Genomic DNA, 20029 nt, shown 5'->3' on the forward strand with positions numbered 1-20029 from the left:
TCTCTCCCCACCTCCCTTCCACACTCTGTAAAAATCAATGGAAAAAATATTCTTGAGTGAAGATTAAAATAATAATATTTTCACAAGTTTCTTTTTCCTTTTTCTAAAGCATTGGTACTAGAAAATTTTAAATTATACATATTGCTCACATTGTACTTCTGCCAGACTTCTACAGGACCTGGGTCTCCAGGAGATAAAGTGCCCCCAAAACCCCCCAAAAAACCAAAAGTGATGGAGGGAAGCAGTAGATTTAAAGAAATGTCAACCAGCCCCGCCAGCATGACTCAGCAGTTGAGCTTTGACCTATGTACCAGGAGGTTGATTCTTAGTCAGGGGCACATGCCTGGGTTGCGGGCTTGATCTCCAGTGTGAGGTGTGTGGGAGGCAGCCAGATCAATGATTCTCTCTCATTGATGTTTCTATCTCTCTCTTCTTCTCCCTTCCTCTCTGAAATCAATAAAAATATATTTACAAAAAAACAAGAAGAAATATCTATCAATTGCAATAGGTGGGCCTTGTTTGGATCCTGATTCAAAGAAGTTACAAAAATTATATGTGATATTTATGAGATTTGGATATTTGAACACCAACTAGATGTTTGATGATTTAAAGAATTGCAAATATTTTTTGGTTTTAGTTTTGGTTGGGGGTGATAATGACACTGTGGCTTGTTAAATTAAAAAAAAAAAAGCCTACAATTCCATTTATGTGAAGTGTCCAGAATAGGCAAATCTATAAAGACAGGAAGTAGATGTGGTGCCTGGGTGGGGGAAATGGGAAGTGACTGCCAAAGGGTATGGGGTTTCTTTTTTTTTTTTTTTAAATATATTTTATTGACTTTTTTCAGACAGGAAGGGAGAGGGATAGAGAGTTAGAAACATCGATGAGAGAGAAACATCGATCAGCTGCCTCCTGCATACCCCCCACTGGGGATGTGCCTGCAACCAAGGTACATGCCCTTGACTGGAATCAAACCTGGGACCCTTGAGTCCGCAGGCCGACACTCTATCCACTGAGCCAAACCAGTCAGGGTGGGTATGGGGTTTCTTTTGGGAGGTTATTAAAATGTTGTAAAATTAGAGTGTAGGGATGCTTGCACAATTCTGTGAATATACTAAAAAAAAAAAAATCATTGAATTGTACATTTTAAATGGGTGAATTTTATGGTGTGTGAATTATATTCCTACAAAGATACTTTTAAAAAGAAATTTTTAAATTTAGAGATACATTTAAAAATATTTGCAGATCAAAAAATAAAGAAAACCCCAAAACAGTACTGACCAAGAATAAATTAGTAGCTTTTAATGTGTTTTCAACTACCAAACAGGGCTTTCCAAACTAAAGCAAAAGTTTGGAACCTGCAAAGTGCTTATTAATGGCGATGTGTCTTGCAAACTGTCAAGAACTCCGTCAACCATGAAGAACTTGGGAAACCATAAAACAATGCTATATAGTTTTTTAAAAAAATATTATTTTATTTGATTTTTTACAGAGAGGAAGGGAGAGAGAGAGTTAGAAACATCGATGAGAGAGAAACATCTATCAGTTGCCTCCTGCACTCCCTCTACTGGGGATGTGCCCACAACCAAGATACATGCCCTTGACCGGAATCAAACCTGGGACCCTTCAGTCCACAAGCCGACATTCTCTCCATTGAGCCAAAACGGTTAGGGCTGCTATATAGTTTTAATGCAGATTTACATATGAACTAGAGGCCCAGTGCACAAAAATTTGTGCACTTGGTGGGGGGGGGGTCCCTCAGCCCAGCCTGTGCCCTCTCGCAGTCTGGGACCCCTCGGGAGATAACGACCTGCTGGCTAAGGCCTGCTCCCGGGTGGCAGAGGGCAGGCCCAATCCCTAGGTGCAGCCCCTGGTTGGGCTCACAGCAGGGCCAATTGGGGGGTTGGGGCACCTCCCCCTGGCACACTCAAGGCAGAGTCGATGGGGAGGTTGTGGCGCCACCCCCTGTCACGCACAGAGCAGGGCCAATCAGGGGGTTGGGGCGCTGCCCCCTGTCACGCACAGAGCAGGGCCCATCAGGGGGTTGGGGAGCTCCCCCCCGCCCCGTCACTCACAGAGCAGGGCCCATCAGGGGGTTGGGGAGCTCCCCCCGTCACGCACAGAGCAGGGCCCATCAGGGGGTTGGGGAGCTCCCCCTGTCATGCACAGAGCAGGGCCCATCAGGGGGTTGAGGAGCTCCCCCTTGTCATTCACAGAGCAGGGCCAATAGGGGAGTTGGCACACCGCCCCCCATCACACACAGAGCAGGGCCCGTGGGGGGGTGGTTGGGGCACCGCCCTCTATTACCCACAGAGCAGGGCCGATCAGGGGGTTGGGGCGCCTTCCCCTGTCACGAACAGAGCAGGGCGGATAGGGAGGTTGTGGCCCCGCCCCCTGTCACACACAGAGCCGCAGGGCGATCAGGGGGTTTGGGCGCTGCCCCCTGTTACGCTGATCCCAGTGCTGGGAGGCCTATTGCCCTTTTACTATATAGGGTAGAGGCCTGGTGCACGGGTGGGGGCCGGCTGGTTTGCCCTGAAGGGTGTCCTGGATCAGGGTGGGGGTCCCCACTGGGGTGCCTGGCCAGCCTGGGTGAGGGGATGATGGCTGTTTGCAGCTGGTCACACACCCTTCAGGGTGGGGGTCCCCACTGGGGTGCCTGGCCAGTCTGGGTGAGGGGCTGAGGGCTGTTTTCAGGCTGGTGGGTGACTGAAGCTCCCAACTGCTCCTTTTTTTCTTTTTTTTTTTTTTATTCTGGGCCAGCTTTAGCTCTGAGGCTTGGCTCCAGCTCTTAGGCCTCCGCTGCTGAAAGCAGGTATCTGGTTTGTTTCAGTTCTCGAAACTCTGTATCAACTCCAGCTCTGAGATCCCAGCCGGCTGAAAGCTGGTTTCTGGAATTTTGTTTAGCGTCTGTATTTGTTACAATGTTTGAAACTGCAGGCTCAGAGGCCTGCAGCAGCAGGCAGGGAACGTTGGAGTCCTCCGGTCACTGAAGCAAGCAAGCCTCATGTTAGTTTCAAGCTGCCTGGCTGCCGGCCGCCATCTTGGCTGACAGTTAATTTGCATATTGCCCTGATAAGCCAAAGGGAAGGGTAGGGGTCGTATGCCAATTACCATGTTTCTCTTTTATTAGTGTATATGGAGATGCAGAAATAAAAAACTGAAGAGTGGATAATAGTGGCAGCCTTTGGAGAGGTGGGATGAGAACAGAATTGGGGACAAAGGTGACCTCAATCATAGCTGTAAGTTCTGAGTTTCTTTACAAGAGAAATGTATTCCTGTACTATCTATTTCATTAAAAATTTTAAATTGTTTTCTACATAAAAGTTAAGAATTTTAAATTATTGTCTACATAAAAGTTAAATAATCTGCACGACCAAAAAACAACAACAATAACATAAGCAAAGTCAAAAGACAAAGTGATGAACTTGAAAAAATAGGTGCAACTCCTATTACTAACAAAGTTATAATAAGTTAATATATAAAAGCTCCTAGAAATCAAGAATTAAAGTACCAACACCCCAAAAGAAAAATAAGCCAAGGGCATCATCATTTCACTGAACAACTAACATGAAAGAAATAACCTGAAAAGATGATTAACTGCTCCCATAACAGGAGAAATGTGAATTAAAACTGCAACGCACTACCATTTTTTACTTATCAGATTGGCAAAAATCCAAATATTTGACAATGAGGTCTGGTGGTGAGTTTGTGGGGAAACAGGCACTCTCACATGATGTTATGAGAGGGAAGATGGATGGCAAAATCTGTCCAAATGACAAATGCATGTACCCTTTAACCAAGCAATCCTGTTTTTGGAAGTTTATCCTTAGATATGGCTGCACATACAGAATGATGTGTGTACAAGGGTATGGTTGTAGCCCGCATTGCAAATGGACCGCGGGGGCCTTCCTCAGCACACTTACTTCCATCTCCTAGAAATCAACAATATCTGTGCTATAAACTGCACCTCTGTAAGGTGCACAGCTGGCTACAGAATGTGTTGTAATAGCAAAGGCCTGCGAACAAAGCAAATGTCCATCAGCGGGGAGTAACCAATAACACCTAATACACACACAAAGTGGAATACTGGGCACCTGTAAAAAAATGATGAGGGGACTCCCTGTATCTCCAGAATACATTAAGTGATATACACTAATGTATGTAGTTCATTACCTATTATAAGAAAAAGGAGGGAAATAATATTTGGAAAAATGAAGGAAGGATACAAAAGAAATTAATGCTACTTACAGCAGTGGGAGTGGGGGAAGGTCAGGTTGAGAAAGAGGTGAGAATGAGACCTCCCACTTCATATCTTGTTATATTTTACATTTAAATGTTTTCAAGTTTATTTCACAGAGGGGAAGGAAGAGAGGGAGTGGGGGGAGGGAGAAAGAAACACTGATCAGCATGGCTCAGTGGTTGAGCATCAATCTGTGAACCAGGAGGTCATGGTCCGATTTTCCGTCAGGGCATGTGTCCAGTTTGCAGCTCGATCCCCAGTGTGGGGTGTGCAGGAGGCAGCCAATCAATGGTTCTCTCTCATCATTGATGTTTCTATTTCTCTCCTTCTCCCTTCCTCTCTGAAATCAATAAAAATATATTTAAAAAAAGAAAAGAGCTGGAACCGGTTTGGCTCAGTGGATAGAGCGGCCTGCGGACTGAAAGGTCCCAGGTTCGATTCCGGTCAAGGGCATGTACCTGGGTTGCGGGCACATCCCCAGTAGGAGATATGCAGGAGGCAGCTGATCAATGTTTCTCTCTCATCGATGTTTCTAACTATCTCTCTCCCTTCCTCTCTGTAAAAAATCAATAAAATATATTTTTAAAAAAAAGAAAAGAAAAGAAACACCAATCAGTTGCTTCCTATATACGCCCTAACTGGGTGTCAAACCCACAACCTTTTGGTGTACCTGACGATGGCTCCAATCAACTGAGCCTCCTGGCCAGGGCATACTTGTTAGGTCAGAGCCCAGGATCGGATACATGCAGACGTGTGATGAGATAATGGACCCTCCCTGGAATTTCTAACAGATCAGCGTGCCAGACACAGATACCGGCTCCTCTCTGGAATCCACACGACCCCCACACAGATACTGACTCCTTCCTGAATACCCCTGCTGACCCCCTGTGGCGGGAGCTTCCTCAGCTCCTGCCCCCGCCCCTCACCCAACCGCAGTATAAAAAAAGCGCCCCCTCCCTGTTGGCGCGAATCCACTGGTCCTGTCTTTGGGGTTTGTGAGTCACCCGGGGACGCAGAATAAAACCTTTCCTTTTCTTTCTTTTCTGATTGACTCGACTCTCTTTATTTCCTACACCACCTCCTGAGCCACCTAACCTACCAATATTGACCAAGAATAAATTAGACAGAAAGTATATTTTTAATCATGTGAATATATTAGTCATTTAAAAATAAAACCAATGTACTTTTAAAGTTACAGATTATTTGTAACTTTGTGAAACAGAGGTACTGAGCTACAAAAATGTTGTGTATATGCCATCAAATCTTTTGATTTGTAAAGCCCTGAACAGTCTGGAGGGAACTTGATCCATTTTTTAAAACTCATAACTGAAAGTCTGTAAAACTAACCTCTCCCTATTCACCGCTCCACTCACTTTTCTATTCTTTGTTTCTGTTTCTATAAGTTTGACTTACTATTATTGTTTTTAGATTCCAAATGTGAGTGATATCATGTGGTATTTGTCTTTCTCTAACTGGCTTATTTAACTTAGTATAATGCCCTCCAGGTTCATTCTTGTTGACACAAATGACAGGACTTCCTTTTTTAAAAAAGGCTGAATAATATTCCATTGTGTGTCGGTATATGTATATCCATTGACATTTGTCCTTCATTCACTTATCCATTGACAGATAATTAGGTTGTTTCCCTATCATGGCTATTGTGAATATGCTGCAATAAATGTAGGGTACAGGTATCTGAAATAATGGTTTCAGTTCCTTTGGATATTTACTCAGAAGTGGGATTGCTGGATCACATGATAGTTCTATTTTTAATTTTTTGAGGAACCTCCATACTGTTCTCCATAATGACTGTACCAATTTACATTCTCACCACCATGGAAAAAAGTTCCTTTTTCTCCACATTCTTGCCACACTTGTCATCTCGTCTTTTTTTTTTTTTTTTTTTTTTTTTTTAAATACTTTCATTGATTTCAGAGAGGAAAGGAAAGGGAGAGATAGAAACATCAATGATGAGAGAAAATCATCTATCAGCTGCCTCCTGCACGCCCCCTATTGGGGATGGAGCCCACAATCCAGGCGTGTGCTCTGCCCGAGAATCGAACCTGATTGCCTGGTTCATTGGTCAACGCTCAACCACCAGCCACGCCGCCTGGGCTCACCTATTGTCTTTTTGATGATACCATTTTGACAGGTGTGAAGAGGTTTTGATTTGCATTTCTCTGATGACTAGTGATGGTGAGCACCTTATAATGTACCTATATGTCCTCTTTGGGAAAAATGTCTATTTAGGTCCTTTGCCTATTTTTTAAAAAATATATTTTATTGATTTTTTACAGAGAGGAAGGGAGAGAAATAGAGAGTTAGAAACATCGATGAGAGAGAAACATCGACCAGCTGCCTCCTGCACACCCTCTACCGGGGATGTGCCTGCAACCAAGGTACATGCCCTTGGCCGGAATCGAACCTAGGACCATTCAGTCCGCAGGCTGATGCTCTATCCACTGAGCCAAACCGGTTAGGGCTCCTTTGCCTATTTTAAAATTGGGTTACTGGTTTTATTGTTTTTTAAATTTTTTTAAATTCAAAAACACCATCAGTTCCTCTTTTCTCAGTATTACTTTTCTTTTTTCAGTTTTTTTTATTTCAAGAAAAACGATTTTAAATATAATAATGTTACATGCAGTAAACCTTAATATTTCTCTTTTTTTTAGCAGAAAAATCACTTTTTTAAAATTGATTTTTTACAGAGAGGAAAGGAGAGGGATAGAGAGTTAAAAACATTGATGAGAGAGAAACATCGATCAGCTGCCTCCTGCACACACCCCACTGAGGGCATGTCCGCAACCAAGGTACATGCCCTTGACCGGAATCACACCCGGGACCCTTCAGTCCACAGGCTGACGCTCTATCCACTGAGCCAAACCGGTCAGGACAAACCTTAATATTTCAAGAAAAAATCTTAAAATATAATAATGTTACATGCAGTAAACATTAATATCTCAAGAAAAATGATTTTAAATATGATAATGTTGCATGCAATAAACACCAATTATTCAAGAAAAATGATCTTACATATAATAATATTACATGTAATAAACATTAATATTTCAAGAATAAAAGGATTTTAAGTATAATAATATTACCAAAACCATACTAACATAGTATGATATCACAAAAGTTGTAGGAAATATTAAAAATCTGCAAATAACAGGATTGTTTCTATTATACTCTAGAATATTTCCCCCTCTGGCTCTATTTTTGTTCATCAGTTTATGTTGTTCATTACATTCCACAAGTGAGTGAGGTCATATGATATTTATCTTTCTCCAACTGGCTTATTTTGCTTACAGCGGTTCTTAACCTGTGGGTCGCGACCCCTGAAAATACATCCTGCATATCAGATATTTACATTACGATTTATAACAGTAGCAAAATTACAGTTATGAAGTAGCAACAAAATAATTTTATGGTTGGGGGTCACCACAACATGAGGAACTGTATTAAAGGGTCGCGGCATTAGGAAGGTTGAGAACCACTGGCTTAGCATGATGCTCTCCAGGTTCATCCATGCTGCTGCAAATGGTAAGAATTCCTTCTTTTTTATAGCAGTATAGTATTCCATTGTGTAGATGTACCACGGTTTTCTAATCCACTCATCTGCTGATGGGCACTTAGGCTGTTTCCAAATCTTAGCTATTGTAAATTTTGCTGCTATGAACATAGGGGTGCATATGTCCTTTGTGATTGGTATTTCTGGTTTCTTGGGATATATTCCTAGAAGTGGGATCACAGGGTCAAATGGGAGTTCCATTTTTAGTTTTTTGAGGAAACTCCGTACTGTCTTCCTTAGTGGCTGCACCAGTCTGCATTCCCACCAGCAGTGCACAAGTGTTCCTTTTTCTCCACATCCTCTCCAGCACTTGTCGTTTGTTGATGATAACCATTCTGACAGGTGTGAGATGGTACCTCATTGCTGTCTTGATTTGCATCTCTCGAATGATTAGTGACTTTGAGCATCCTATATAATAAAAGGCTAATATGCAAATAGACCGAATGCGGAACAAGCGAACAACTGGTCGCTATGATGTGCGCTGACCACCAGGGTGTGTGTGTGGAACATGGTGGGCGTTGGCTCCAGCAGGATGGTGGAGCAGGTGAGCAGGGGCACCAGACCAAGGTGAGGCACCAGTCACTGTCATTGGGGCGAGCCCCTGGTGGTTACTAAAAATTTTTTGCTCCCACACACTGTGGTCCTGCCTGGCGCTTGCACCTGTTGCCGGCGCTGGCCCCACTCACACCCACTGCCAGCACCGGAGCTGCTGCTCACACCCGCTGCTGGTGCCTGACACTGGTCACGATCACTTGGCGCCATCAGCGGGTGCGAGTGGTGGCTGCTGGCTCTGATTGCCCCTGAGAGCTTCTCCACCTCCCCTGCGCCTGAGGGGTGATCGGGGCAGCAGCCACTACTTGCATCCACTGATGGCGCCGGTCCCGCTTGCACTTGCTGTTGGCGCTGGTCCCCAATTGCACCGTGCTGTCAGTGGGTGCAAGCGGGGCCAGCACGGTCAGCGCATGGGAGCAGTGGCAGCCGGAGAGGGGCTGCTGGCAGACAGGAAAACGGGGGCCATGGTGGGAGGAGCTGGATAGGGCCACTGAGGATGGGCCGAGACCCGTCCCTGTGCCTACTGCAGCCTTGCGGCCCACAGTTCCTTTCTAGGTGCACAAATTTGTGCACTGGGCCTCTAGTGTTTTCATATATCTTTTGGGCTTCTTTATGTTCTCTTTTGAAAAGTGTCTATTTAGGTCCCTTGCCCATTTTTTTTATTGGATTGTTTATCTTCCTTTTGTTAAGTAGTATGAGTTCCCTGTAAATGTTGGAGATTAAACCCTTATTGGAGATAACATTGGCAAATATGTTCTCCCATGCAGTAGACTTTCTTGTCGTTTTGTTGATGGTTCTTTTGCTGTGCAGAAGCTTTTTAGTTTGATGTAGTCCATTTGTTTATTTTCTCTTTAGTTTCCATTGCCCTAGGAGCTTCGACATATGTCTGCTATTTTGCTACCTTGTAAATTTTTATGGTTTCCCGTCTTACGTTTAAGTCCTTTATCCATTTTGAGTTTAATTTCTGTGTATGGTGCAAGTTGGTGGTATAGTTTCATTTTTTTTTGCATGTATCTGTCCAATTTTCCCAACACCATTTATTGAAAAGACTATCTTGACCCCATTGTATGCTCTTGCCTCCTTTGTCAAATATTAATTGAGCATAATGTCTTGGGTCGATTTCCGGGTTCTCTGTTTGGTTCCATTGGTCTATATGTCTGTTCTTGTGCCAGTAACAGGCAGTTTTGGGAACATTGGCTTTGTAATAAAGCTTGATATCTGGTATTGTGATCCCTCCAACTTTGTTCTTCTTTCTCGGGATTGCTGCAACTATTTGGGGTCTTTTTTTTTCCAGATGAATTTTTGGAGAGTTTGTTCTAGGTCTGTGAAATATTCTGTTGGTATCTTAATGGGGATTGCATTGAATCTACAGATTGCTTTAGGTAGTATGGACATTTTAATGATGTTGATTCTACCAATCCATGAACACGGTATATTCTTCCATTTGTTTATGTCTTCCTCTATTTCTTTTTTCAATGTCCTGTAGTTTTCCGAGTATACGTCTTTTACCTCCTTAGTTAAGCTTATTCCTAGGTATCTTAATTTTTTCGGTGCAATAGTAAATGGGATTGTTTTTTTTTAATTTCTCTTTCTGTGAGTTCATTATCGGTGTATAAAAAAGCCATAGATTTCTGGGTGTTAATTTTGTATCCTGCTACATTGCCAAATTCATTTATTAAGTCTAGTAGTTTTTTGATGGAGTCTTTGGGGTTTTCTATGTACAATATTATGTCATCTGCAAATAATGACAATTTTACTTCTTCTTTTCCAATTTGGATGCCTTTTATTTCTTCTTCTTGTCTAATCACTATGGCTAGCACTTCCAGTACTATGTTGAACAGGAGTGGTGAAAGCGGACATCCTTGTCTTGTTCCTGTTCTTAGGAGAAATGGTTTTAGTTTTTGCCCATTGACTATGATGTTGGCTGTAGGTTTGTCATATATGGCCTTTATCATGTTGAGATGTGCACCCTCTATACTCACTTTGCTGAGAGTTTTTATCAAAAATTGGTATTGGATTTTGTCAAATGTTCTTTCTGTATCTATAGATATGATCGTATGATTTTTGTCTTTCATTTTGTTTATGTGACGTATCATGTTTATTTTTTTTTAAATTAAATCTTTATTGTTCAGATTATTACATTTGTTCCTTTTTTTTTTCCCCCCATAACTCCCCTCCTCCCAGTTCCCGCCCCACCCTCCGCCCTCACTCCCCACCCACTGTCCTCATCCATAGGTGCACGATTTTTGTCCAGTCTCTTCCCACATCTCCCACACCCCTTTCCCCCCCAAGAATAGTCAGTCCATTCCCTTTCTATGTCCCTGATTCTATTATAATCAACAGTTCATTCTGTTCATCAGATTATTAATTCACTTGATTCTTAGATTCACTTGTTGATAGATGCATATTTGTTGTTCCTAATGTGTATCTTTACCTTTTTCTTCCTCTTCCTCTTCTTAAAGGATACCTTTCAGCATTTCATATAATCCTGGTTTGGTGGTGATGAACTCCTTTAGCTTTTCCTTATCTGTGAAGCTCTTTATCTGACCTTCAATTCTGAATGATAGCTTTGCTGGATAAAGTAATCTTGGTTGTAGGTTCTTGGTATTCATCACTTTGAATATTTCTTGCCACTCCCTTCTGGCCTGCAAAGTTTCTGTTGAGAAATCAGCTGACAGTCCGTATCATGTTTATTGATTTGCAAATATTGTACCAGCCTTGCATCCCTGGAATAAACCCTTCTTGATCATGGTGTATGACCTTTTTAATATATTGCTGGATGCGTTTTGCTAATATTTAGTTGAGGATTTTAACATCTGTGTTCATCAGGGATATTGGCCTGTAATTCTCTTCCTTTGTAGTTTATCTGGTTTTGGAATTAGGGTAATGCTGGCCTCATAAAAAGAGTTTGTAAGTGTTCCTTCCTCTTGCATTTTCTGAAGTAGTTTGAAGAATATTGGTGTTAGTTCTGCTTTGAAAGTTTGGAAAAACTCCCCTCTGTCCAGACCTGGGCTTTTGTTTGGTGGGAGTTTTTTTATTACTGCTTCTATTTCTTCATTTTTTATTGACCTATTTGGGTTTTTATTCTTCCAGATTCAGTTTTGGGAGATTTTATTTTTCTAGGAATTTGTCTATTTTATCCACATTGTCCAGCTTGTTGGCATATAGTTGTTCATAGTATTTTTTCACAATCCTTTGTATTTCTGTGGTGTCCATGGTTACTTTTCCATTTTCGTTTCTGTTTTTATTTATTTGGGTCCTCTCTCTTTGTTTCTTGATGAGTCTGGCTAATGGCTTATCAATTTTGTTTGTCCTTTCAAAGAACCAGCTCTTGGTTTTCATTGATTTTTTTGTATTTTTTTTTAGTCTCTATGTTATTTATTTCTGCTCTAATCTTTATTATTTCCTTCCTTCTGCTGTCTCTGGGCTTTTCTTGTAGTTCTCTTTCTAGTTCTTTAAGTTGTAGGGTTAAATAGTTTATTGCTGATTTTTCTTGTTTTTTGAGGTATGCCATTAGTGCTATGAACTTCCCTCTCAGGACTGCTTTTCCTGTGTCCCAGAGATTTTGGGTTGTTGTGTGTTCATTTTCATTTGTTTCCAGGACATTTTTTATTTCTTTCTTGATCTCGTTGGTAACCCATTCATTGTTTAATAACATGCTATTTAGCCTCCATGTATTTGAATGTTTTGAGTGTTTTTACTGTAGTTGATTTCTAATTTCATTCCACTGTGATCTGAGAAGATGCTTGGTATGATTTCAATCTTCGTGAACTTGTAGAGACTTGTTTTGTGTCCTAACATGTGGTCTATCTTTGTAAATGATCCATGTGCACTTGAAAAGAATGTATATTCTGCTGCATTGGGGTGAAATGTTCTATAAACGTCTATTAACCCTTTGCGGTCATTTGTCTACTCTCAGCCACCAAAGCTTCTTTACCGTTCCGGTCATATGTCTGCTCTCAGCCACCACAGCAAGGAACCGTACGAATCTTAACTCTATTCATTCATTTACCAGTTCATAATTTCTCTGAAAGCTCTTAAGTGTCTAAGCGACCTTGTCACGAACCAAAACATTGCCCCGACAAATCGGAGATATTGAAACTCAATATAAACAAACGCGGTCATCCCACACTCGCCATGCAAAACACCGTGGCGAGTCAGTCGCCTTTTGAGAGTGAAGAAATCGACAAGCTTCAGAGATACTTCGCAGAATTTCAAATAAAGCTTTACAAATTACGTTTAACTGTAATTAGGCATTCTTGCTTGTTGAGATATTTCAAAATAATACTCCAAAATGGCAAAAAGAAAGTTACCGAAAGTGTACTGCGAATCTGAAAGTAACGATGAAGAGTTTTATTTTGGCACCTTGAATACTGACTCTGACGTAGAAAGCGATTACGTATGTAGTGATTCTCCTAGTAGTGACGTAGTTCCAAAAAAGAATTAATAAATCTTGTTTATCCTTCATAATCTTGCATGTTATGTATCACTGCTCTTTCAATGGAAATTAATTCCGACCAGTACGACACCCATGTCCAAATTTAATACGACTGCAAAGCGTTAAATTCATCTGATTCAGTGTGTCCTTTACAGGTAGAGTCTGTTTCCTTGTTAAGTTTTTGTATGGAAGATCTGTCCAGGGAAGTCAGAGTGGTGTTAAAGTCCCCTATCATGACTGTATTGTTGTCAACGTCTCTGTTAAAGTCCTCTAGAAGTTTTTTTAATATATTTTTAGGTGCACCTATATTGAGTGCATATATGTTTATCAGGGTTATATCCTCTTGTTGGATGGATCCCTTAAGTATCATGTAGTGACCTTTGTTGTCTCTTGTGATAGCTTTCATTTTGAAGTCTATTTTGTTGGATATAATTATTGCTACTCCAGCTTTTTTTTCTTTTCCATTTGCATGGAAAATTTTTTCCCACCCCTTCACTTTCATCCTGTGTGAGTCTTTTGTTTTGAGGTGGGTCTCTTGTAGACAGCATATAGTTGGGCCATGTTTTTGTATCCATTCAGCTACCCTACACCTTTTGATTGGAACATTTAATGCATTTATATTTAGGGTTATTATTGAGAGGTACTTATTTATAGTCATTTTAATTCTGTATGGCTAGATTTCTCTCTCTGTTTCTTCTTCTCAGCAATCGCTTACAGCAATTCATTTAGCATTTCTTGTAATGCTGAATTGGTGGTGATGAACTCTTTCAGCTTTTTTTTTTTTTTGCCTGGGAAGCTCTTTATTTGACTGTCTATTTTAAATGATAACCTTGCTGTATATAGTAATCTTGGTCTCAGATCCTTGCTTTCCATTACCTTGACTACTTCATGCCATTCCCTTCTGGCCTGTAGAGTTTCTGATGAGAAATCAAGTGTCAGCCTTATGAGAACTCCTTTGTAGGTAACAATTTTCTCTTGCTGCCTTTAAGATTCTCTCTTTGTCTTTAATTTTGGGCATTTTAATTATGATGTGTCTGGGTGTGGGTCTGTTTGGGTTCTTCTTGTTTGGGGTTCTCTGTGCCTCCTGAATTTGTGTGACTTTTTGCTTTTTACAGGTTAGGGAAGTTTTCTACCATTATTTCTTCAAACACCTCTATTCCTTTCTCCCTTTCTGCCTCTTCCAGCACACCTGCTATTCTAATACTGTTAGGTTTCACATTGTCTCACAGCTCCCTTAAGCTGTCCTCCTATTTTTTAATTGTTTTTTCTTTTTGGTTCTCTAATTGACTGACATTTTCAACTCTGTCTTCTAATTCATTGATTCGATCCTCAGCTTCCCCTAATCTGCTGTGTATTCCTTCCAATGTGTTCTTTATTTGTGTTATGTCATTCTTTATCTCAGACTGTTCTTTTTTCATAGTTACTATATTTTTTTTCATACTGTTGAACATTTTTACCATCATTTCTCTAAACTCTGTTTTAGATAAATTTCTTATCTCTGTTTCATTTATCTCTTCTTCTGGAGAATTCTCTAGTTCTTTCATTGGGGTTTGTTTCTTTGTTTCCTCATTTTGTTGTCTGTTTGGGTTTGTGACTATGTATTAGGTAGATCCTTTACACCAGTGGTCGCCAATCTTTTGGACCTCTTGGACTGCCAGTGGTCCGCGGATCACCAGTTGGTGACAGCTACTCTACACCTCTTAATCTCTAGTGCAGGACAGTGTTAAAGGCTGTTTCTAAATAATTGGATCAGGCAAAGACTCAGAGGCCTCCAGAGACTGTCTCTATATGCAGACTAATAGGATTCTGACTTGAATTGCCCCCAGGTAATCGTCCTCAGGTGCAGTGAGAGTTTTTTGAACAGGGTGGGGCAGTTGCTTCTGCCTGGAGGCTAATTGTTACTTTTAATCTCTTAAGTGGCCTCAGGGCAAGGTGTTTTCCAATAGGGTGTGTTGACTGTCTTCCCCCCAAGCAAGGCAAATGTCTATGAGGAAAAATGTTCTCCGCTGTGTGAGGGAATGACTCAGCCCAGGAAACTTGGGGTGTCTGCCTTCTGAGCTCTATCCCCCGAATCCCCAGTACTGGGTTCTGCTCTCACAGCTCCAGTCCACTTCACCCTCCCTCTGCCAGAGCACAAGGTGGGTGGCTCCACATGGAATTTTTTTGCATTAGCCCTTCAAAAGGCGCCCGAACTTTCAGCTGCCACTCCCTGGCAGACAGCACCCCACTGCTTTTCACAGCTAGATGTTATGTGCTCAGTTTGGTGCTCTCTGCTGTGGAGCCCAGCCTCGGGATTAGATCCCAGAGATCTCAGTGGCACCCCACCACAGCTGAGATATCTCTCCTGGACTTCAGGTGCTGTCTGTGGGTGCCAGGCCAGCTTTTTCGCACCTTCGCCCCTCCTACCAGTCTATGTGGTCTCCATCTTCGGTTCTTGGGTATCAGGGTTCTCTCCTGTGAGTTTTCTGTTTATTATTCAGGAAGCCTTTCCTTATTTCAGTTGTAATTCCAGCTTTTTCCTGGGAGCATGTCCATGCAGCCTGGTTTTATTGCTTTTGATTTGTTTGAATATTTTGTATGTTAACCCTTCAACAGATCTGTTGTTTGCAAATATTTGTTCCCATTCCATACAGCTGGGATAGGTTGCCTTTTCATTTTATTGATGGTTTCCTTTGCCACGCAGAATCCTTTTTATGTTATGAATGATTTGCGCTTTAGCTTCTGCACAGTGCTTTTTGGTTCTCTTGAGCCCCCACTGACCCTGCCAGGAACTGGCACCTGGGAGGTGCTCACTGACTATTTATCGGACTAGATCAATGGATGGATGAATCCAGAGGCAGTCGGCTCTGGAGCTAGACTTCCTAAGTTCTAATCCCAGCTTTGTCACTTATTTTCTGTGTGATCTTAAGAACATTACTTCACCTCCCCCTGTGCCTCAGTTTCCACTTATGCAAAATGGTAATAAAAAGAGTCCTTCCCACATAAGGTTGATATACAGGTTAAATGAACTACAGTTGACCCTTGAACAACAGAGGGATTTCAGGCCCAACCCCCCAGTTGAAAATCCATGTATAACTTTTGACCCCTCAAAAGCTTCAGTCACCCCTTGGCATCCATGGGGGATTGGTTCCAGCGCCCCCTACAGAAACCAAGCTCCATGAGTGTTCACGTGCTGTATAAATGGCACAGAACAATATATACAGCTGGTCCTCATCATCTGCAGGTTCCCAGCCATAGCTGGCTGATCTGTGGCTGTGAAACCTGGGGAAAGGGAGAGCTGATTGTATATTTATTGGAAAAAATCCGCATATGAGTGGACCTGTGCAATTTAAACCTGTGTTGTGCAAGGGTTAGCTGTAATTCATTTACACACAGGACCTGGCACAGTGTGAGAACATGATAAATGTTAGCTCTTCTTCCTCCTAAAGGTAGAGAGCTCAGGGACGGGAACATCTAAGAGGCTGTGTGGGATTGGCAGGGAAGGTGGGGGTCCCAGGAATGTGTGGCACAGATACCCAGGGAAGCAGGCAGACATTGCTGGGGGAGGAAATGGCTGACGGTGGCAAATGCTGCCACCATAAGTCAGAGTAGAGATTCAGAGGTGAAGAGGTCACTGATGATCTTGGTCAGGATAGTTTCAGAGGAGTGACAGGGACAGAAGCCAGCAAGCCCTGAATCAGGGAAGGAGGGGGAGGTGAGGAAGGAGTGAGCGAGGGCAGACAGCTCTTCGGAGGAGTGGCTGAGATGGGAGGAGAGATGCAGGGAGGCTCCAAATGTGAGGCATTTTATTTTAACTCAGGAAACCCTGACCTTATTTATTTATTTTTAATTTTTGAGCAGTCTTTTAAAATTGTTTTTTTGGTGTGTTTTTTTAGAGAGAGAGGAGGAGAGAGGGAGAGATAGAAACATCTATGTGAGAAACAATGATTGGTTGCTTCCTGTATGTACCCCAACCGAGGATGGAACCCACAGCCTGGATATGTGACCTGACCTGGAATCGAACCTGAGACCCTTCAGTCCTTGGGGTGACGCTCTGACCACTGAGCAAAACCTGCCAGGACTGATTATCTGTATTGATTGTAACCCCTAGAATAAAAGAAGCAATGATATAAGAAGATAGATAGACAGGTAGATAGATAGATAGATGAGTAAATAAGCAGAGAAGAAGGAAAAACTCTTCCATATGGTAAAATGGCACCTAATAAAGGTAAAGGGTATGGTGAAATTGGAGAACCAACACATGTCAACTACCATAGTAATAATTGTTTCCGGGAAGAATCATCAATGGATGCTAACTCTAGAGGGTGAACAAGATATTTACATAGCTTCATAGCTGGTCCTCACACGATATTGAAAGGAATGATAGTCTTTTACAGTGGAGACCCTGGTAAACACCACCTTAACCAAGGGAGTCAAGCTAATACCACAGCAATGGGAAGGACTAATATCATGTGCCTCCTGATACAATGCACTGAGAAGGACACATCATGTCTATGGCATTCCTGCCAAAGATGTGTAACCTGAATTGAATTATGGTGAAAACTCAGACAAACCGACACTGAGGGACATTGTATATCACAACTAGCCTTTGTTCTTCAAAAATGTCAAGGTCATGAAAGACAAAGACAGACCGAGGAATGGTTCCAAACTGAAGGAAGCTGAAGGGACAGGATGCCTAAATGCAATCCCTGATCCTGGATTGATCCTTGACAGGGAAGAAAAATGAATGAAAACTGAATGAGCCCTGTAGGTAGCGGCGTTACACCAGTGTTAGCTGCCTGATTTGCACAATTGTTCTGTGGTTGTGTAAGGTAATGAACATGTTTTCAGGAGATACATACTAAGGTATTTAGAGGTCAAGGGGAATCATAATAGAGCAGATGTGGTAAAAAGTTAACATTTGCCTGACAGGCATGGCTCAGTGGCTGAGTGTCAACCTATGAACCAGGAGGTCACAGTTCGGTTCCTGGTCAGGACTCAATCCCCCTCACCCCTGTGGGAGGGCATGTAGGAAGCAGCTGATGGATGATTCTCTCATCATTGATGTTTCTATAGCTCTCTTCCTCTCCCTTCCTCTCTCTAAAATCAATTTAAAAAAAGAAAGATTATGACTTGCTAAAGGCTCAGATGATAGTTAGCAATGTTTTAGCAACAAAGTATTTTTAAAATAAGGTAGGTATATTGTTTTTTAGACATAATGCTATTGTACACTTGACCAACTACAGTTTGCACTGGCAAACTAAAAAAGTTGTGACTCGCTTTATGGTGATATTAAATTTATTGCTGTGGTCTATAACCAAATCAGCAATATCTCCAACATATGCCTGTAAACATAGTAGCTAACACCTTTTGAGTGCTCCTGTGTTCCAGGCACTGTCCACCCTCCCAGCAGTCATGTCAGATAGTTAATGTTATTATCTCAGCCCCATTTCACAGAGGAGGAAACTGAGGCTCAGAGTGGACAAGTGACTTAGCTGGGTTTACATAGGGGGAGAGAGAGGATATAGCAGGGATGGAGTTGACCAGAGGGAAATGAGTGGGCTCCTGGATGAAGCTGATTTCTGCATTTCCCTCCTAACAGCCTCTCTATTTAGACTTGCCATGGTCACTGGTGACTGCCTATGTCATCTATAGTAATAAAAGGGTAATATGCTAATTAAACTGGACGTCCTTCTGGACAAAGCCATGGTGGTGAGGCCAAGGCAGAGGCAGTTAGGGGCCATCAGGCCAGCAGGGGAGAGCAGTTAGGGGGATCAGTTAGGAGCCAGTGATCCCAGATTGTAAGAGAGATGTCTGACTGCCAGTTTAGGCCCTGCGGGATCAGGCCTAAACCAGCAGTCAGACATCCCCTGAGGGATCCCAGATTAGAAAGTGTGCAGGCTTGGCTGAGGGACAACCCCCCCCCCTGTGCATGAATTTTGTGCACTGGACCTCTAGTAAGACTATAAGCTTCATGAAGGCAGCACTGGGTTTGTCTCCATGCTGTCTCCATGGTACAGAGGAGAAACTCAGTAGATGTTTATCAGCTAAATAGATGATCTCTATAATAATAACATTATAACTATTAATAATGATAATAAAATAATGGTTCTCATTTGTGTTACTATATTTCACCTTGAAAACAATCCCAAGGGTGGTTGTATCTCATTTCACAAATAAGGAAACTGAGGCTTGCAGAGAAGTCTCTTGCCCAAGGCAGGCAGCCAGGAAGGATATGACTGGCACTTGGCACCCCCGCCCAGCCACTTTCCAGCACTCACCTTCTGGAAGTCCTTCTTGGAAATGAGGCCACGAGGATCCGTGACATAGTCCTGGAAGGCTTCTGAGCCCACGATGTCCTTGAGTTTCAGGAACATGTCAAAGAACTTGAGGATCATCTCCACGTTGGATGAGGATTCCACCAGCATGTCCACCATCTGCCGGGCAATCATGCCGTTCACCACGTTCCCTGTAGACAGCCCCAGGTCAGAGTGGCCCAGCAGAGTCTCCTTTCTGGAGTCCCATGGCTTGCTTCCCTCTCCAGCTCAAGAGCTCCCCGTAGCTCCCCAGGACCCACTGTGCTGGTGGAAGCTTCCTTGGCCAGCACCCAAGCCTCCCCTTCAAGGGCATGGGTCACTTCCTGATCTCAATCAGCATCATGTGCCATCAGTAATGCAAGGGAACACTCATATATTTCAGATTCAACAATTGTTTACATTTTACCACATTTGCTTTTTTGCTTTATACTCTTCCCCCTCTCTTTTCCCCCTGAACCATTTGAGAGTAAGTTGCAGGCACGAGGCCTTTCCCCACTAAACATTTCAGTGGATATGTCCTAAAAGACATATATAATCATAGCACAGTAACCAAAAGCGGAAGATTTAACTGACAGAATTCAGCTTTTAATTCAGTCCAGCTAGTTTTTGCCATGTGAGACTGTGAACCCAGGGTCACCAGATCTTTCAACTTTTCAAGAAAAGCTGGAAATCTGATGTTTAAAGGAAACCTGATTTTTAAAATTACTGCTTAGTTACCAAAAAACCTGAAACTCTGTAAGAGGATTAATCATTACAACACTGTAGTGAAATATTTTTTAAAACTTGATTATCTATCAATAGGAGTGTGGTTAAATGAATCACTGTAACCCACACAGTGCAGTACTGTGCAGCCATATAAATGAATGAGGACACTCTTTATGACCTCTATAGAAAACAGTCTATCTACTAGTTAAATTGTTTTTTTTTTT

General features: G+C 42.2%; 1 protein-coding gene across 5 annotated transcripts in view; it reads right to left on the minus strand.

Annotated features, from left to right (window-relative positions):
* Window positions 1–20029, minus strand: part of RYR1 (ryanodine receptor 1) — a 131854-nt gene that overhangs the window by 20484 nt on the left and 91341 nt on the right. For all 5 annotated transcript variants that reach the window (XM_059666680.1, XM_059666677.1, XM_059666678.1 and 2 more), the window contains one exon: window positions 19065–19252. In XM_059666680.1, coding sequence (XP_059522663.1) covers window positions 19065–19252 — 188 coding nt within the window. The remainder of the gene's footprint in view (window positions 1–19064; window positions 19253–20029) is intronic.

Source organism: Myotis daubentonii, chromosome 15 (assembly GCF_963259705.1).
Source record: "Myotis daubentonii chromosome 15, mMyoDau2.1, whole genome shotgun sequence".
In the NCBI taxonomy this organism is placed as follows: Eukaryota; Metazoa; Chordata; class Mammalia; order Chiroptera; family Vespertilionidae; genus Myotis; species Myotis daubentonii.